At 45.7% G+C, this 19,729-nt stretch overlaps 1 protein-coding gene across 1 annotated transcript in view; it reads left to right on the top strand.

Annotated features, from left to right (window-relative positions):
- LOC311231611 (somatostatin receptor type 5-like) overlaps positions 1–12,778 on the top strand; it is a gene marked incomplete at both ends in the record, with an annotated part of 122,767 nt that extends 109,989 nt beyond the window's left edge. Inside the window, one exon of the mRNA XM_084318239.1 lies at positions 12,749–12,778. Coding sequence (XP_084174365.1) covers positions 12,749–12,778 — 30 coding nt within the window. The remainder of the gene's footprint in view (positions 1–12,748) is intronic.
- Positions 12,779–19,729: the final 6,951 nt, after the last annotated feature.

Here is a 19,729-nt window from a genome sequence, read left to right as displayed (position 1 = left end):
ACCTGGGGACCACCCACGTACCACTAGTGGTACGCGTACCACCGGTTGGGAAACACTGTTCTAGAGGGTCCACTCACTTTGACAATCTGAGGAGGAAGGCTCTGTACTCTGATGGAGGCTCCCTCACATGGAAGAAGGAGTCCGAACTCACAGAAGGCCCGAATAGGCGCTTGGTGAGGAGGAGCCCTGACCACCCCCCTGAAACAGATCCATCACATGGACCTGAACAGCACACGGAAGTCCTACCAACAGAGACGCGCACGGTGACGTACTCTATGGTGGGGGAATTCCTGCGGTGCACACGCCCAATATACCAGGCCGTGGGACCAGGAAACTCCCCCCCCCCCCCCCCCCGTAACGTGCCGAACCGCCACGTGACGGGAACCTTGAAGGACAGGGGGTGTACCCCTGACCGACAGAAACAAGGGGAAGAGGAACGGTTACCAGTTCACCCCTTTACGACCCCACACCCATGATACGATGTAATGACAAAAAGAGAATATGACACAGTCATAGTCAGCTCTATGCAGCGTCTGACAGCTCCACACAGCGCATGAGCTAACCTGCTATCTGATTTTTACTAAGGAAAAAACACAGAAATAGAGAGGGCTCCCTAAGAGCCCCGGTCCAACATACACATGTGCTTCTGTGGCCAGTCCAACCCAGTTGTAGGTCACATGACACACACAACCCATCATCACCTACAAAAAATGGCAAAAACACTCAACAGAGGAACGCCGTTTTCCACAATGAGAGAATACATAATTCTCGATTAGTATCGGCCACAGGCCTTGCTAAGCACACACGACAGCGACCAAACCATCTTTTCTTTTAGGAAAATAAAGTTTCTCCAGCAGTTTTAGCACAACCTCAGCAATCAAGCTAAGGGTTACATCGCATCCCTACCACACAAAAGACACAATTAGTGCACAACATGTCTGATAGGAGGATGAAAAAGTCCCCAGGGAACCGGGGGGAAACACAATCCTCTTATTTTACCCTCAATACGGCCAGTTAAAACAGGAAAACCTGTTAATATGTGAACACACTGTTCATTGTCATCACAGGCTGAGAAAAGAACATTCTTTTACTCACTTGTCACCAAGCATAGCTTCATAGGTTAGTTACCTTAGTTGTGAGTACACGGTACATATAAACACATGTTTCTCACACAACAACCAGATCATTACATCCCGATTTGCACAGAGAAGCTAACTGCCAGTGACAAAAACAGCTCACACATAACCCGCGTCGTATCCTAAATGCATTGCAGCAACACACGTTTTGGGAAAAACATCGTTATTCACAATACATTTAGAAAAGTAAAACCAGAAGACGTGTTATAAGGTCTGGTCAAACCTGGTCCTACCCGGAACGTAGATCAGCGAAGTGCAGTCACAGACACTGTAGGAACACAGCCGCTCCTGTGTTGTTCGAACTGGGCAGCGTCGCCGCTCCAACCCGCACTACAGTCCTCTTTGTTGATGCAACCTTGCCGTCCTGGCTCAGGGCAGGGTCGACGAAACATCCCCTGTCAAGGATGACATCGTAGTCAAGAGTGTAAAACATGTTAAAATCAAAGCACGTTCAACAGAATAGCATCAAGCTAACGGCCGCTCCAACCGTTCGGGCGCTACTGCCCCTGCTCGCGAGACGCCGAGCTAACGGCGCACGCGACCAGAAGCGAGCTCACGGCGGCGCGCGAGAAGCTAAAGCTACCCCGCGCCAGGCCATGGCCTATAGCAGCAAGCTAACGTTACCTAGTGATCACGACATGCTAGCACCGCAGCTAACAGCTGACTGGCTAACAGTAGGCCCAACCTAAGCAGGCCATGCAGCGATCCCAGCAGGCTAACACAGCAGTTAACAGCTGACTGGCTAACCGTAAGCTAAGCAGCTATCACCTGAACATGTAAACAATGACATAACACTCACCCAGACAGGCCGCCGTTCTGAACCTCTCCTCACTTTTTAAGAGAAAAGAGAAACAAGATGTCAACACTGCTTTACAACGATGATTTTACCAACACCCGACGGAATCAGCACAATACCAAACTGGCCTGTGTAGCTGACTTGAACATGGATCTGCCGCTATCGCACATCCATGCACATATCCCCTCGTGAAGGAATACTCTCATTTGGATATGAAAGATGGGGCCTTAACACGGTGACAGAGAGATGTCCACAGGGATCACCAGTGTTAATGGTCGCGGCCCACTAGTTAAAACTATAATGGTCTTCAGACCAAGGCCTTCTGTCGCCTAGGTGGCTGAACAAAGGACCCTAGCCTGGGGCCGGTTTCCATAAACATTGTCAAGTAGCCCCCATAGCACTAACAGACAAGTGGAGCCTGCCAGCAAAACACTACTCACCCAACCTGGAACGCACCGCTTCTCACAACAGCGGCATGTCCGACAGTTCAGCTGTGGCCTGACAGGTTTCACCCCAACAAACACAGCAAAGAACTGCAGTTGAGAAGCATGCAGCGGCGTGCTCCCAATACGAAAACCGGTGGAGGGTTTTTAGAATGATCATCATCTTCCAGACACTCCAGTACGAAGACAATATCGCCGTATTTTCTCGAAAATAGTGAGAGAGAAAATAAAGATATGATGTCAACGTATCCTTGTTTCCCAAAGCTGCTCCTAATCCTTTCTTCCATCATGGTGTCAAGTGTGGGGATCTACCGAGGCACTTCTTCCTTGTGGTGAAAGCGAGAAGGAGGAGAGCAGGTGACCACACACCTGCTTATGAAGGTAAGCTGATGAGGGGTGTGGTCAGACGAATATTGGGATTAAAGGTACATTTGTGGTCTTTATTCAGTGCGCGTGCACATATGCGAGATAGTGCAGTAGTGATGCCAAGCAGAGCCCCTAACGGAACAGAACTAACGTTAACACGAACCTAAACTAACGTTACAAGTAGTTTAGGTTCGTGTTAACGTTAGATAATGTATAAAATAAACGTTTTCCGCTGCTATAAACGTTGCACTTTTATTTTGAAAACCCCAGAAAGGAAGTCATTATATTTGCTTTACACATCCTGTTCTGCGTTAGCTCCGGTTAGCTCCGAGCGTCCAGCAGTTAGTAGTATATTATCAATACCAGCCATTGGATTACTGTTTTCTAAATTGGGGAGGCTTTTAATCGTCAAGGTAAGAGGATTTTAAGTCATGGTATCCATAAACTTCAATCGGTTCAGATCCTTTGAAGGAATGAGAATATCAACAAACCTGTAGGCAGGGGTGTAAAAAGTACCCAGAAATTATACTTAAGTGAAAGTATGGGTACTGTCTCAAAATCTGACTCAAGTAAAAGTCAAAGTATCTGGCTAAAAACACACTTGAGTAAAAGTAAAAAAGTCCTACTTTTAAATGTACTTAAGTACTCAAAAGTAAAAGTACATTTTTTTAAAGGGATAGACCTGGGCCCTCATGCATCAACGTGTTCTACGCACAGATCTGTGCGTAACCCGTGCGTACGATCATTTCTAAGCAAAGAGTGGGATTCATCAACTTCAACTTGAACTTGACTTCGTGCTTACATCTACGCACATTTCGGACCTGGCGTACCTCGCGCCCAGTGGTAGAATATATTATTACAACAAGGAAATGAGCTTCTGTGCATAATAACACTGGATGTTCTATGAACCGTAGTTCATTATAGTTCATTGTAAAATAGCAACAGTAGTGTAATTATGGTCAAAACCCTATAAATAGCATTTGGAATAATAGATCTTTCTCTCAGAATGAATGCAGCATGTCATATATGTTACGATGAATTGAAAATGGGGGACCCTGATGTAAACAAGACGAAAGTCTTTCTCTGGTCTGCATCCCCTTAACAATTGTATGTATTGAGCTGTACTGTACTGTACCCATTCTGCAATCTGTTAATAAAGTTCTCATTCATTCATTCATTCATGGTTTATATAGCGTTATCGGAATATACGGGGTGTAGGCTACTGACTGACTGCGCTCCGCGTAGCTTGATTGATTGATTGATTGAAAAGTTTATTAACAGATTGCAGGGGTACAGTACAGTACAGCTCAGTACATACAATTGTTAATTGGGGATGCAGACCAACTTTCGTCCTGTTTACATCAGGGTCCCCCATTTTCAATTCATCATAAATCATAAAGCTCAACTCGTTATTATTTTGCGCACAGACCGCCGAAACACGGGAACGTTTTGATTATATTTAAAAGGCTTTACGTTAAACGAAACAAGTGGAATTTCGAAGCTGTAAGCAGAATAAGTCATATGAATATAGTGTTCTTCCCCCTTTTTACTGTACAAGAAAGAATAGAAAACGCATTGCAATGACACCATGCAGATAGTGGACAGACTATATGATGGAATTCAAGTTCATGTATTGAAAGGCAGGATACATCATACATGCAGTGAGATTCATTGTTCTTGTATATGCTCTCGTATTATATTGTTTATATAGGCTACCCAATACTGACATCAAAATAGATTGTAGTAGTATGCCTCTAGAAATCATGCAGCAGGTAGAAAATTGACGGGAGATCCATCGCGATTTGGAATAGAATTGAGGAGAACTTTAATCCGTGGGTATTAATCAAACAACACGGGAAAAGGCAGTCATATTCCAGCGCGGTCTTTATTAGCCGACAACAAAATAGATGCCTCTAAAAATCATATAGCCAATCGAACACAACTAATAAAGGCATTCATATTACAGCACGGTTATAATGACACACAACACAACCAACGCCAAACAGTGGTCAACGAACGGTCTTTATTAGTATTTTGAGCTGTCCAGGCAGAATTGCAGCAATGGTCTTAGGGAGCCGTTGATATCTGACATCACCGTTTACAAATCCGCCTTTTATTTATCCACCTCCGTTACGAGGACCTCCACCTCGGTGTCTGTGTAGTTTCTCTTTTTCGTTCGCTTTGCCATCCTCCAACATTCCACGCACAGGGATTCCCTCATGGTATTTGAAGGGGAGGGCCTGACCATATTTGGTTGGTCGGGGCGGTTTTGGTATGCAAATACGTGAAAGCGTGCACGAGCTGCGGCGCAGGGCCAAGGTGGGATTCATCATGACAGGTGTGCGTAGAGCCTGCTTACGCACGTGTGATGAATGCCGACTTCCCTGTGCGTGCGCTAGTTCTAAATTCCGTGCTTACGTGTGGAAGTAGGTCAAGGTCAAAGTCCACGTTGATGAATGAGGGCCCAGGGGTCTCAAACTCATTCCATTGTGGGCCAAGTTTTAATTTTAACTATACATTGCACCAGGTGAGTTAGTTGAAGAGGTGAGCCAATTAGTGAAATCATCAGCTGGTGTTTAGGCAAGGCTGGAATGAAACCAAGCATACACTCTGCCCACAATGGAATGTGTTTTGCGATAGACAATGCTGAAATGAAAGAACAGAGGACACTTTTTTGCATTAAAATTATTTAATGCACTTCTCCATTGAAGGTAAACTAACATGGACGGCATTCACATCACAGCATGAATAATATCACAATATTAAAAACAGAATGGTGTATCCTGAATAATATAACAATATTAACCACAGCATACTGGATTATCCTGAATAATATCACAATATTAAGGTAGAATACTGGAGTACTCTGAATAATATCACAATATTAAAGACAGAATACTGGAGTACCCTGAATAATATCACAATATTAAAGACAGAATACTGGAGTATGCTGAATAATATCACAATATTAACCACAGAATACTGGAGTACCCTGAATAATATCACAATATTAACCACAGCATAATGCAGATCTGACTGTCTATTCTTCTGATAGCAGGTGTTTAATCAAAGATCCCTGCTTTCTAGTGTTGCACAAGGACCAATCAGCATGGGTATGGGCGGGTTCATTTTCCATTGATGGGGATTTGATTGGCTGTTTACATGCGGTCGCAGGATTAATAAAGCTAACGTTAGTTCGGCCAGATAAACAATTCAAATATACTAATTAAAATGGTTGGACCTGTGAGATTTGTACTTTGTACTTTGTAGGTCTGCATTTTAAATGTAAGGAGTAAAAAGTATGTTTTTTTTCTCTGAAATGTAATGGAGTAAAAGTACAAAGTATACAAACCTAATAATACTCAAGTAAAGTACAAATCCCCCAAAACAGTACTTAAGTATTGTAACAAAGTACAATTACTCAAGTACTTTACACCCCTGCCTGTAGGGAACGTCAGGGTACTGTCCCGCCTCACTTCCAGTGATGAAGCTAAGCTACGCTAACGGAGCGTATGTTCCCAAAGCTAAATGCACGCTAATTTCCCAAAATGTTGGAGTTATCCTTTAAAGATAAAAGAGATGAAACACTTTTGACAGTATTTATTATAAAAAGTGAACAAGCAAAGTAATATAAAAAGTGAATAAGCAGAGTCTTATAAAAAGTTAATATAGCAAGGTACAATTGAAATCTAGTTGGTACAACCGGCTGGTCGTGTAGAAAAGAAATGCAGTCCAGTCAGTGGAGTCCAGTCAGTCCGTCCAGTCAGTCCAGCAGTGTCCAGAAGAAGTCAAAGCAGAAATCCTGCTCCTTCCCTGTCAGGGTGTTTTATTAGCGGCTCCTTAGTCCAGTGTGTATGTGTCTTTGTCCTGAGTGCACGTTGTGTGTCTGTGTGTATTGGTCAGCCTGTATGTCCGCCGTGCATGAGTGCGTGGTACGCACATTTACGTGCACATATGTGCGTGTGTGTCTCTATCGATAACGATCTGCGATTAATGGAGACTGTGGTATTTGACCAGTAACTGACCGGGGTTTTATAATCCCTTGGCTAGTCGTATATTAGTGACTTGTGGCATTTTGTGACAATGAGTTGAATTATTTGATCTGGGCTAATCTGGTGAGATCCCTCACCAAAGGTTCTAATGGACTTACGTGGATACACTGATTGTGATCTGGTCTGGAGCTTTGCCAGATGCAGCCATGTCCAGCGTGAACTTTCACTTCTAGTCGTAGATTTAACTTCACGTGAGGCAGAGAAAGAAGGCTCTGTCTAGAGAAGAGATGCCATATTACACAACAATGGCAGATGATTTGATCAATATTTTGGATTTAAACACCACAGCTCGACTGGAGAGGAGCTTAGTCCAGATCAGCAAAAATATGTTTGCATTGTTCTGTTTTTTTCTCGGTGAGGGGAAAGTTGCGCGGAAGAACTTTGGTGTGTGTGTGTGTCTGTGTGTGTGTGGTGTCTCTGTGTGTGTCTTTCCATTGGTTATCATTATAAGGCGAACAAGAAAACAATGAAAATGTTCAGCCTATTGTATTCTGCTGTGTTACAAACATATCATTCATTCATGGTTTTGTTTCAGGCACAACTGTAGTAAGGGGGATGGGAGGAGGGGAGAAACAGCCCAGTGCAGACTAGAGTGTGCGGTTGTTAATTAATCGCCATCATGCCTTTATAGGCTTCAACATTTTATTCATCATCTAAATGTGGCAATACAAGCTTGATATGGGGGACCCTGATGTAAACAAGACGAAAGTCTTTCTCTGGTCTGCATCACCTTAACAATTGTGTGTATTGAGCCGTACTCTATTGTACCCATTCTGCAATATGTTAATAAAGTTTTCAATCAATCAATCAAACGTCTCATAACTTCCGTGTGGGTGGTGACAACTTTTCTGAGCCAATGGGCGCTTTGCGTAGACGATAGCAAGTCGTTTCCCATCATGCATTTGCATCGAGCAGTCGCTGAAGAGGTACTGTGGCGCCTGGCTGCTTGTATGCTTTCTACAACGCAGTTGGGCGATTTGCGAATCTGATTGGCCAGGTCATTTCTGGTTATGTGACATGTACGCCCAATCCTGGGACCGCAAGTGTCTACACTGGTTAAGCTTAGGCACTCTTTCGAAGTTGGTTATGGTTAGAGTTTGTCTTAGAGCATGGCGATAGAATGCCTGCCCTTCTTTCGACGGTTAAGCTTAGGCACTCTTTCGAAGTTGGTTAAGGTTAGAGTTTGTCTTAGAGCATGGCGATAGAACGCCAGGTGCTTTGCAGGCTGTTCGACGCGGAAATGGGCAAAGACACAGCTCGTTGCGCTATTGGGCGCACATGTCACATGACCAGAAACGTCAGTGGCCAATCAGAATCGCAAATCGCCCAACTGCGTTGTAGAAAGCATACACGCCGCCTGCTTCTGAAGACTGCGCGTGGCTCGCTCCCGTGAGATTTCCGCGGCTCGCCTAGTCAGATTTCCAGAGCAAGTCATGCAACACACTTGGCAAGGCGGTAGTAAAAACTGCGCAGATCTGCGCCTGCCTTGCCAATCTCAAACACGCCTATTGAAATGCTCCGACATCAAGGCCGTTCCTTCAACCTAAGCGGCGATACAATCTAGTCAAGTCAAGTTAAGTCAAGAGTTTTATTTGTCACGGCATACAAGTATACAATGAAATGCGGGTGGTCTTGCCCGCAACGATGTGCAATACAGTAGTACAATATATAATAGAATCCAATAAAACAACATTGTGAAATAAACAGGTAACATATTAGGGCATATCGGTATTTGTACATAAGTTATTTACAGAGCATGGAGGACATGCTAGGTCCTTTGGTAGTGCAATACACTGTTACTGTTGCTATACTATTTTTAAAGTGACCTTTCCTTTGTGGCCATAAGTGTGGGCGTGTGCAGCATGAGTGTGTGCTTGCTCATGTTAAAGTGGCTGCTAGTGTGCGAGCGTGTACAGCGTGCGTGTCGTGTGTGTGCTCATGTGTGCTTGTGTGTGGAGAGTTCAGTGTTCTGTGGCACTCAGTGTTCAGTGTTCAAGGCTCTGATGGCCTGGGGGAAGAAGCTGAGCCGAAGCCTCTCTTTCAAGTCAAGTCAAGAGTCAAGAGTTTTAATTGTCACGGCATACAGGTATACAATGAAATGCGGGTGGTCTTGCCCGCAACGATGTGCAATACAGTGGTACAACATATAATAGAATCAAAAAATTAAAAAACAACATTGTGCAGTAAACAGGTAACATGTAACATGGAGTGACATCTCGGTATCTGTACATAGTTATTTACAGAGCATATGGGACATGCTAGTTAGCTTTGGTAGTGCAATACTCTGTTCCTGTTATTCTAATTTAAAGTGTCCTTTCCTTTGGCCATAAGTGTGCGTGTGTGCGACATGAGTGTGTGCCCGCTCATGTTAAAGTGTTAAGTGGCTGCTCGTGTGTGAGCGTGCACAGCGTGCGTGTCGTGTGTGTGTTCATGTGTGCTTGTGTGTGGATAGTTCAATGTTCTGAGCACTCAATGTTCATTGTTCATGGCTCTGATGGCCTGGGGGAAGAAGCTGAGCCTAAGCCGCTCTGTCCTAGTAGCTGGGGTTCGCAGGCGTCTGCCTGACCTCAGCAGCTGAAACAGGGTGGGGTGGTATTGGGGTGGTGAGGGTCTTTCATTATCCTGCAGGCTCTGGATTTGCACCTCTTGTTGTATAGAACCTGCAGGGGGGGTAGTGCAATACCGTGGTACGCTCGGCTGAGCGCACCACTCTCTGTAGGGCCTTCTTGTCCTGTGCCGTGCTGTTTCCATACCAGGCAGTGATGTTTCCGGTCAAGATGCTCTCTACAGCTCCTGAGTAGAAGGACTGGAGTATCTTCCCCGATACTCTGAACTTCCTTAACTGTCTCAGGTGGTAGAGGCGCTGTTTCGCCTTCTTTACTACTGTGTCTATGTGTGTTGACCATGTCAGGTCCTCTGAGATGTGGACCCCCAGGTACTTAAAGCTGCTCACCCTGTCCACGGTAGCCCCGTTAATCATCAGTGGTGTGTGCGTCTCCTGCTGTCCTCTCCTATAATCCACGATCAGCTCCTTGGTTTTACCAATGTTCAGGAGCAGGCTGTTGTCCTGGCACCAGCGTTCCAGTACCTCAACCTCCTCCCGGTAGGCCTTCTCGTCGTTGTCCGAGATCAGCCCCACCACCACTGTGTCGTCTGCGAACTTCACTATGGAGTTGGAGCTGAACTTGGCCACACAATCGTGTGTGTAGAGTGAGTACAGCAGGGGGCTCAGAACACAGCCCTGGGGGGACCCGATGCTCAGGGTGATGGTGTTGGAGGTCTGACCCCCCACCCTGACCGCCTGGGGTCTTTCACTCAGAAAGTCCAGTACCCAGGCGCTCAGAGCGGAGCTCAGACCCAGCTCGATCAGCTTGTCCACCAGTCTGGTGGGGACTATGGTGTTGAACGCTGAGCTGTAGTCAATGAACAACAGTCTCACATAGCCCCCCTTCTAGCGGTCAAGGTGAGAGAGGGTGCTGTGCAGTACTTGGGAGACCGCGTCGTCAGTGGACCTGTTTGTCCTGTATGCAAATTGCATAGGGTCCATATCACTGGGGAGGGAGGCACAAATGTGATCCTTGACCAGCCTCTCAAAACATTTCATGGCCACAGAGGTGAGTGTAACCGTCTGATTCGGCATTGGCACATTTCTTATTGCGTCGGGACAACATATCTTTGTGTTTGTGTCAGGTTTGTGTTTGTATAGACCACATTGCTTAGCAGAGTTCAGTGATGTGAATGCAAATGAATGGAAACAAGTTGATCAACAGATTTTGACTGTAAGAATCTGTAAGGGTATTAATGGGAGCAATTGATTTCTTTTTTTAAGTAACTAAATAGTTACTTTTCACAGTAACGCATTACTTTTTGTTGTACAGTAAGTAACTGAGTTACTAACAGTTACTTTTGAAATGAAGTAACTATTACTGGTACACAGCAAATTGTGCAGAGTAAATTTTACTCAAACTGAGTACATTTTACTCAAACTGTTTGAGTAAAATGTACTCAATTTGAGTAAAATTTACTCTGCACAATTTACTGTGTAACTAGTTACTATTTTTCAGTAACTAGCACAACACTGCTTTTGTTGTTGTTGTTGTTCTTAGCTCTATTCTATTTACATCTTTCAAAAATGTTCTTATGTACCCCATATTGCATGTACATATTTGTGTTTTATTACATGTATATGTACAGTACATACATACCAACAATTTTGCCTGTTTTAGTCTCCACCCATTGATCATCCATAGCAACACTACTATCACCGCCATCCAAGAAGGGGGATCCCCCCTTGAACGGCCCTTCTAAGGTTTCTCTCCTCCACATTGCATGTGGTGCTTTTTTCCTATTGCTAGGTTTTTAGTGAGTTTTGCCTTGCCTTTGCTGGGGTATGTCTGGGGGTGTTGCATTTATTTATTTTACATTTATTTTGGATTACATGGTGTTTAAAAAAAAATTATAATAATAATTGTGATGTTTCTTCCTGACTTGTGCAAATAAGACTTGTCCTGCCCATGGGAACATTAACTGTGATTTCGGGCTTTACCAATACATTTGATTTGATTTGATTTGAATGACATCATTCTGCAAAGCTGATGTGCCTAGAAGTGAATGCTTTCACAGCAAAAGCAATTGTTTTGCCGGTAGGTGGGTGTCTTTTCTGGTAATGGTTAGCAGTCCACTACAGATTACTTCCCTAACGTCCTTCTCAAAGCATTTGCTCACTATGGGAGTGAGAACAAAAGGGCGCCAGTCATTCAGGCATGTTATGGCTGAATGACAAAGAGGCTAGAGATCATGTTTTTAAAATGTCAAACGATTAAGGTTATTAGAGAGCTAAAAATAAATCTAAAGGCAGTCTTTCCAAGTTCCAAATTAACTCAGGAACTTGACTTCTGTCCTTTTGTCTAGTTTTCTCTATTCATCTCAGGAAGGGCAAGGAGATAAAGGAGGGACTGTGTACAGTTCTCTCTGCGGAGCCAAACCTTCAGTATTCAACCATGTATGTTTTTATTCCACGCGTGGGAGTGTAGGGATGGAGTAGGTCAGCCAGGTATGAGGGGGCCAGACAGGTCCATAGAGGGATTTGTAAGTGAAGAGGAGAACCTTGAAAGTTATGCAGTGTTTAATTGGAAGCCAGTGAAGTTGCTGCAGGATTGGGGTGATGTGCTGCCACGGTTTGGTGGGGGTGAGAATCCTAGCAGTGGAGTTCTGTACATATTGGAGTTGGGTAAGGTCCTTGGCCTTTCTCCTCCCAGGCTAACCTAGCCCTAGCCATACTTTTCAGATAATTTGCCTAAAAGTACACACCCAAGTAAATGGAAGATTGCTCCACTTCTACAAGGTCCATTTGCATGTTCTATATATTCAATAATGTGTCTGTTACTATGCTTGAGTAAATTGTAATAAACCAAAGGAGAATATAAATGTCTTCTTCTTCTTTGACGGTGAATAACACCATGCTAACATTGACCAGACGTGAAGAATTCAATCATCAATCATAACGCTAATAATAAAATCATTGGTAAACAAACGTAGTGCTGAAAATATACACTTTCACTGCTGTTTTGATAGGGTTAGGGTCTTTACTCTTGGCTACATTTGAAAGAAAAAAAACGCTACATTAATTAATACGGACTGTATTAATCTGTTTATGACATGAAATTAATCTCAGCCCACTGCTCCTAAATTGTTAGGATAAAGGACAAATTCCTGGTATGTAAAATGTACTTGGTATTATATAAAGATATTCTAATTCTAATCAAATTATTGTCTGTCTGTCTGTCTGTCTGTCTGTCTGTCTGTCTGTCTGTCTGTCTGTCTGTCTGTCTGTCTGTCTGTCTGTCTGTCTGTCTGTCTGTCTGTCTGTCTGTCTGTCTGTCTGTCTGTCTGTCTGTCTGTCTGTCTGTCTGTCTGTCTGTCTGTCCTCTATCTCTTTCTGTCTCTTCTGTCAAGTTAAGCCTCCTGAAGGTCACCATCACTTAAGTCTTCCAATCCATACATCCGATTATGAGGCAGTTGTAACATTTTGGATGTGATGAAGTCTTACGGAAAGACCTTTAGTGTCCTAGGTTTTTTTTTCTTTTCTTATACCGTGGTACTCTGATCCCTCACCCCCACCTCACCCCACCCCCACCACCTTCTGTCTCCATGGCTTCTGGGGAAGGGTCTACTCTGCCCATCTATTTTGAGCCATGTACAGGGAGACCTTTTCAAACACACACCCGCACAGCCTTATTCTTACACATTCACACCTATCTATTATATTTGGAAACACAGTAGCACCTCCATCGTTGATGACTCATATTCCCCTGAAGCAGGTGGTGTGTTCTATATCAGCATAGCGTCTATAGTGAGACACAGATGAAAGTCGGGGGGGAGAGAGGAGTAGGGTAGAAATGGGGGGGGGGGGGGTGGGGGTGTAGAGGATCTGGTCTGTATAAGCTACAGGCTTGCTCAGGCAGATCCTGACTGAGTATAAGCTTTTCAAGGGTTAACATATGTGATTCACACTGGAGGAAAAACTCCATATTACATATTACACCAGTTGAAGTAGAATTGATTGATTGATTTTTATTGGGGAGTAAAAGACAGCATCCAAGGGATAAAACATGAGAAAGTGCAAGCACTTATTTCCACCATGGTCCCTGATTTTGGACATGGACAGACATCATAAAACATAGAGCATCATAATAAAACATAGATCATCATATTAAAAACATAGAGCATCATAATAAAACATATAGCAACCCCATAAAACATTTACCTGTATTTCACTTCTACATATACTATCACGAGACTAACAGATACGCCTACACTCTCCTTCCTAGACGTGGCTACTCTAAAATTTACTGGCTAGCCATTTCTTTGTGGCACGTCTAAAGCTTCCCCCTCTTCAATGTTTTTCAGGGCCACTGCTTGTTCCACTTCAATGCCGCAGAATATAAAAAAGTATTCGTGCCCATTAGTGAGTTGAATTTTGGAAGAAATTATAATGCCGTCAAAAACAGCTAAGCAAAAGAGCCCCTCCTGGTATTGCACAAAAGAAGAGTTACCAAGGTCTTGATTTTTAGCCCATGATGAAGATCAGCTCCACCTGTGATTATAAAAGTGCAATGGAGCCAGGGCCGGCTCTGTCCAATTGGCTGCCCTAGGCAGGATTTTATCTGGCGCCCCCTTGCATCACAGTCTATTCGATGGTGCTGTGCGTTGTGAGCTGGGTTGTGCAGAGGTGGAGGGGGCAGGGGGAGGTGGCCCAAAATTGGCAGGGGTGGGATTCAAATATTTCAGAAGTGTGTGTATGACCATTGGGTGTTACAGTCTATTAGTATTTTTTTTTTTACAAGAATAAAGATGAAAAACGTAAGCTTATGCTATAACCCTAGTTATATGAGTATAGCGAGCGCTCTGCTCTATGGAACTATCCCTTTATCCACTCTAATAATGAATAATTTTCTCCACATGCACACACCCATCCGCCCGGCCACACCCACATCCGCTCCTCTTCATAAGCGGGGTCGTGGCCACACCATCAGCTCCTTCCCAAGTCTTTCACCACCGAAGGCCAAGACCACAGGGTCCTCAGTGAGTCAGAGCAGAGCGCTTGCTATACTCATATAACTAGGGTTATAGGATAACCTTATGTTATAGATTGTATAGCTTTACGCTCTGCTCTTTATGGAACACAGGAGCTGAGCAGAGCGAAAAGCTCGACAGATGTACCCGCTGAGGCCCCCCACAACCATCGGAACCGGGGAGGACCCGAGCCCCCTGGACCCCCCTAGTGGAGGATGGGAGGGAATCGGATCCGACTATGCGAAGAGGGTTTAGCACCTCAAACGCACAGGATGAGCAGACCGTGGGACTTACCTTCATTCAGAAGGACCCGCGACCACTCAGGCGTTCATCCCACATGCCACCAGGGAACGGACGGGAAGCAAAACACCTCTGTCACAGCCCCCAACATCACGGGGTCGAAGGTCGAGAACCCAACCCCGTGGCAAGGCCGTAGCAGCGGAGCGCGGAGGAGGTCCCAGCCCTAGGACAACCTGAGGGCCAGGACCCCCCGAAAAAAGGGGGCCTGGTGAGGCCAACGAGGCCGTAGCATCGGGACCCCACCAGACGGTCACTGGTGACACCACCCCCCACATCGCCAGCGTATCGGACAGGGCCCAAACAAGAGCAGGCCCTTCCCCCCTCGGCACGCCGCTCTGAAGCACTCTACAAGAGGCTACTCCCCCACAACACTGCAGGGCCAGTCGGCGTGCCGGGGAGACAACCCCCAAGGAGGTTGATCCCTCAATCCAGGCAACAGGCCCCAAGAGCATAACTCGACCTGTACCTGGAGCACTGTGGACTAGACAGGCGCCTAAAGGGTCTACTGTGAGAACAGTATCCCGGCGGAAGGGGCATTCGGTATGCTGTGCAGCGTGCACCATGTCGTAACCCCCACAAACCCGACCCCTCCAGCGGGGTCGAGGTTCAAAGAGGAGGCTGACACAATTGGCAGACGTCACGAAAGGTGCAGGGGCACACTCTCGGGCAGACAGGGTGAAGCCCGGCCTCAACCCGAGAGTCGACTCTGCTACCAACACACCGGGGAACCAACCACCCCCCTATGTTTAGTTTAACAGGAGGCGGTTGTTCCCTTAACCCACCAAGAAAACTCAGAAACATAACTGTGCGTATACACAGGCTATACAGGCAGTACAAGTGTTTCAGTTTTCAAAGGGTTAATCCAGGCCAACAGGTCGACGAGAACGAGTTCGGACCTGGGCCCGGCGGACCGGGCCCTACACAGGGATGCCTAGAGGGGTTAACAGAAAACCTCCTCGACAGCCTCCTCCCATCCCCGCCCAGCAGGGGGAGGGAGGGGTGAAAATAAATGGAGAAGGACCAAGCCCCCTAACACAGCGCAAGGTACAACACAGTATGGACCAAGCACGTCACTGTCAAGGGCAACTCGTAGTGGCATACATATGACACACACATCCACGACATCAATCCCTGTGATGCCCGGGCCGAGCCGGCATTTCCCGCCCGGAAAAGCACAAAGTCCTTCGGGGTACCAGAACAGCAGATCTGCTCCCCGGCGGACAACGGGTTAACTGACCTGGTCCGGCGCGACCAGAACCAGTCCCGCGTCCTAGTCACGCCGCCATCCCCAGTCCTAAGAGGGGGGTAGGTACGCGTGTCGATCCAAAACATCACAGAGGGCGCCACCAAGATGGTCAGCACGCAAATGTACTGCTCCTGGTGGCCCACCTCACAGGCGTGAGACCCCTCCGCCAATGTATTGATCTACTCCGTCCTCTCCCCCTGGAGATGTACGTGAGCCGTCGAGTCTAACCTAGTACACTGGTGCTCGGTAGAGATAGAAAATCTCCTTCCCAGCCGCCCGCATAAAAAACGCTGTTTCTATGAATTGGGCAACCAAGGCGCGCCAGCCCATAACGTGGTTTCACATTGAAAAGCACCCAGGGCCAGCGCTATGTACACGTCGAGACCCAAAAAACACATCAATGGTGAATTCTAATAAGAAATCCAGACAACGTTCCCTCCATGCTGTCTGGGACGAGCAGCAGGAAGCTGGTCAATAAGACACAGATATGGGTCTCATACAACGCGTCTGAGGGTAAACTCTGTCAATTCTGCTCTTTACACAAGAGGGGAAGACAGAGAATCCCCCAGAGAGACCTCCATGTGAGCAACAACTGAAAAAGATATATGTAATTATTGAGCCAAGTGACCAAAAGGCCCAATACACATTTCAATAGAGAGCAGAGCAGAAAACAAACAGTTCTCAATGCATCGCATCACCCAACTTTGACAATGACAGTGGTCCGTAGCACGGAGCCTGAAAAAACTCACGGAAGTCTCATGGCCAATAGAAAACACGCCCAGTGATGTATTCCATGGCCGGCGAAATCCCGTGACCCACTTATCCTAATATGGCGTGGGACCAGGGAACTCCCCCCCCCCCCCTTCCCCCGCCATTAGCGGCTGCGGCGGCCGCCATGAGCTGGGGGGACAAGGCAAGCAACTCCCCTTGCATACCTTCTTCCACGTCACTCGCGTCCCTCGCGTACGGGAGGCTGCACCGGGCGCCATCGTCCGACGCGGCAGATAGCTGGGCATCTCGTCTCCGGGGTGGAGGTTTTAACCCAGTCCCAGAGTACAAGGAACCCCAGGGAGACGTAGCACTCCCTGCCACTCCCCGAGGGGCAGAGTGACACGTCTCTGCCGGGCCTTCGAACAAGAGAGCTCCCGCCCGCTCCATGTAATCCTCAGTTTCCATCGGATGTGGAGAAGAGGCGAGAGAACTCTTGCTCGGCTCCAGCACAACACTACAACCAGGCCGTTCGCCCCCGCTGCTTGCCATCTTACGACGAGAGTGAGCCGAGGCGAAGAGTCTGCGACGCAAATCCCCGGCCACCAGAGGAACTGTCGGCCTCTCGGCCGACTGTCCCCTGGCGGGGGAACCAGGGTTGGAACTCGGCCACCTCACAGGAGATGGGAGCTCAACGGCCCCTCGGCGAAGCACACTCTCCTCCGGGCGCCGCCCAGGCGCACCTGTTTGCCACGACCGTGGAACCAGAGACGCCCCACGACACACGGAGGACACCACGATAGTTAAGCGCTGGTGGAGGGTAGCGTTGTAATCGTGAAGACATTATCTCTTTGCTTTTTCGAAAATTTGCTAGAGAGAAAAAACAAAGATACAATGTCAACGTAGCTCCTCTCCAACTACTATTTTGGCACTAAACTTAAAGTGGTGTGTTACAGACACTTTTCGGTGGTGAAAATAGGGAAGGAGCTGATGGTGTGGCCACGACCCCGCTTCTGTAGAGGAGCGGATGTGGGTGTGGCCAGGCGGATGGGTGTGTGCATGTGGAGAAAAGTATTCATTATTAGAGTGGATAAAGGGATAGTTCCATAAAGAGCAGAGCGTAAAGCTATACAATCTATAACTTATGATATGCACTTTAAAACACTGATGTAACTGACTATATAAACTCACTTTAGAGATTATGAACTGTAACACAATAAACCAAGCAAACACTCTCACACAAGTTTAGTATGTGTAGGAGGTTTGCCCTGAGTGGGAGGTTCGAAGGGTCAAAGTGGGTATAAAACAGGAGGGAAGACTGTCAAGTTTTAAACTGTGGATACCAAACAGAGAAGGTAAAGACGACTTTGAACTGTTGAACAGTAATCCAGAACTATTTTATTGCACTGTAAAAAAATAAATATTTGATCTATTCTATTCTACTATTTTATTGCACTGCACTATTTTACTCTGTCTATTTTATCTTACTCTTTTTATCATTGTCTATTTAAAAGTGAATCAAACCATAAACAAGGTGGCCTGTTGGGATGTTATATCCTAATGTGAAAAACTGTGATTTTATATGTCTGCACTTTATGTGCTCATTTTATGTCTTCTTTCTGTTGTGAAGCACTTTGAGCTGCAGTTTCTGTATGAAAGGTGCTATACAAATAAAGTTTATTATTATTATTATTATTATTATTATTATTATTATTATTATTATTATTATTATTATTATTATTATTATTATTATTATTATTACAGATGGAGTGAAAGTGTCTTTGTTCAGAGCATATTGTACACCACTTTATACTGCACACTTGTGGTCAAGCTACAAAAAAGCAAGTTTGCGGAGACTTCAAGTATATAGCTTATAATGATGCCATGAGAATATTACTCAAAAGACCTAGATTGTGTAGTGCAAGTGAAATGTTCGTGGCTGCACGTGTCAATACCTTCCAAGCTGTTTTAAGAAATCTCATGTATAAATTCATCTGTCGGCTAAATTACTCTGGAAATGAGATGAGATCATCATCATTCTGGTCTTCACGGTGTAAGATTCTGATCAAACTGGCCAGTATCACGTCTTCGTCTGTTTGGCCCTCCATCCAATTCCTCTGCGTTGTGTACTTTTAATGGTCCTGACGTCTCCGATACTGGTAGATAAGATCCTTATCTCCCCCCCGTTAGTGCAATCCATAAACCATAATACTTCTCCACCTCCGTAAGAATTCGACACTTCGACACTGTGAGATACCTTATGAGGAAAAGCGTTGTTTATTGCTATAAACAGAACCTCCTAATCAGATGTTATCAGATGTTATCAAATTGTATCGTCCTTGAAGAGTCTATTCTAATGATCTCTCGGTGTGTTCAGATTGTCCTTTTGTTATTCAGTCCAATAGTGGTCAGGCCTAGTCATTAGCCTAAGACCATCCTCGTGGTAGCCGAAGCTACTGGTGATGTGCCATTCTCCCCCCCCCCCCCCCTCTCTCTCAATGAGAGGAGAGAGTCTCTTCTGGTTTCTTCCCTCTTAGTCTCAGTCAGATTTTAGTCTGCTCAACACCCGGAAACACCGTTCGACTTATAGATGTTCGTCGTCGCAACGACGGCCCCGCCTTCTGGTTGTCATGTGACGTGTTGTCATGACAACTGCGTTTAACCTTTCACACATTAAAATGCAGTTTCATTCACTGTTGCATTAAGATGAACCTCTCTCCCTCCTGCTCTGGGAGAGTACACTCTAATCTCAGATGTTCTTCTAAGGAATTCATAACAAAACCCTCACTGACGCGGCCTGTGCCTGTGAAATCACTGGTTCCACCACCGTCACCGTCTTCCATGCACATTTCAATCACCGTTTTAGCTGTGGTCATCTCTCCCCAATCTATACATCACATACATTGAAAAAGCACCGTTTTCTCTCAATCCCCCCTTGATTCTTATCACCCCTTCAGAATCATAAATCATTATTTGGTTTTTCAATTAATTATGCCAAAAATAGCCTGTGGTTGAAGCAAACCAACCTCGTCTCTCGTGCACAAGAAACGAAGACGGCCCACGGTCAACCCAGTGATCCTGCTGCCTGATGTCTGTTTGCGCCCCCC

Source organism: Notolepis coatsorum, assembly GCF_963971535.1.
Source record: "Notolepis coatsorum genome assembly, chromosome: 7".
Lineage (NCBI taxonomy): Eukaryota > Metazoa > Chordata > Actinopteri > Aulopiformes > Paralepididae > Notolepis > Notolepis coatsorum.
Note: the sequence above shows the minus strand (reverse complement) of the source record. Positions and strands in the feature narration are given on the sequence as shown.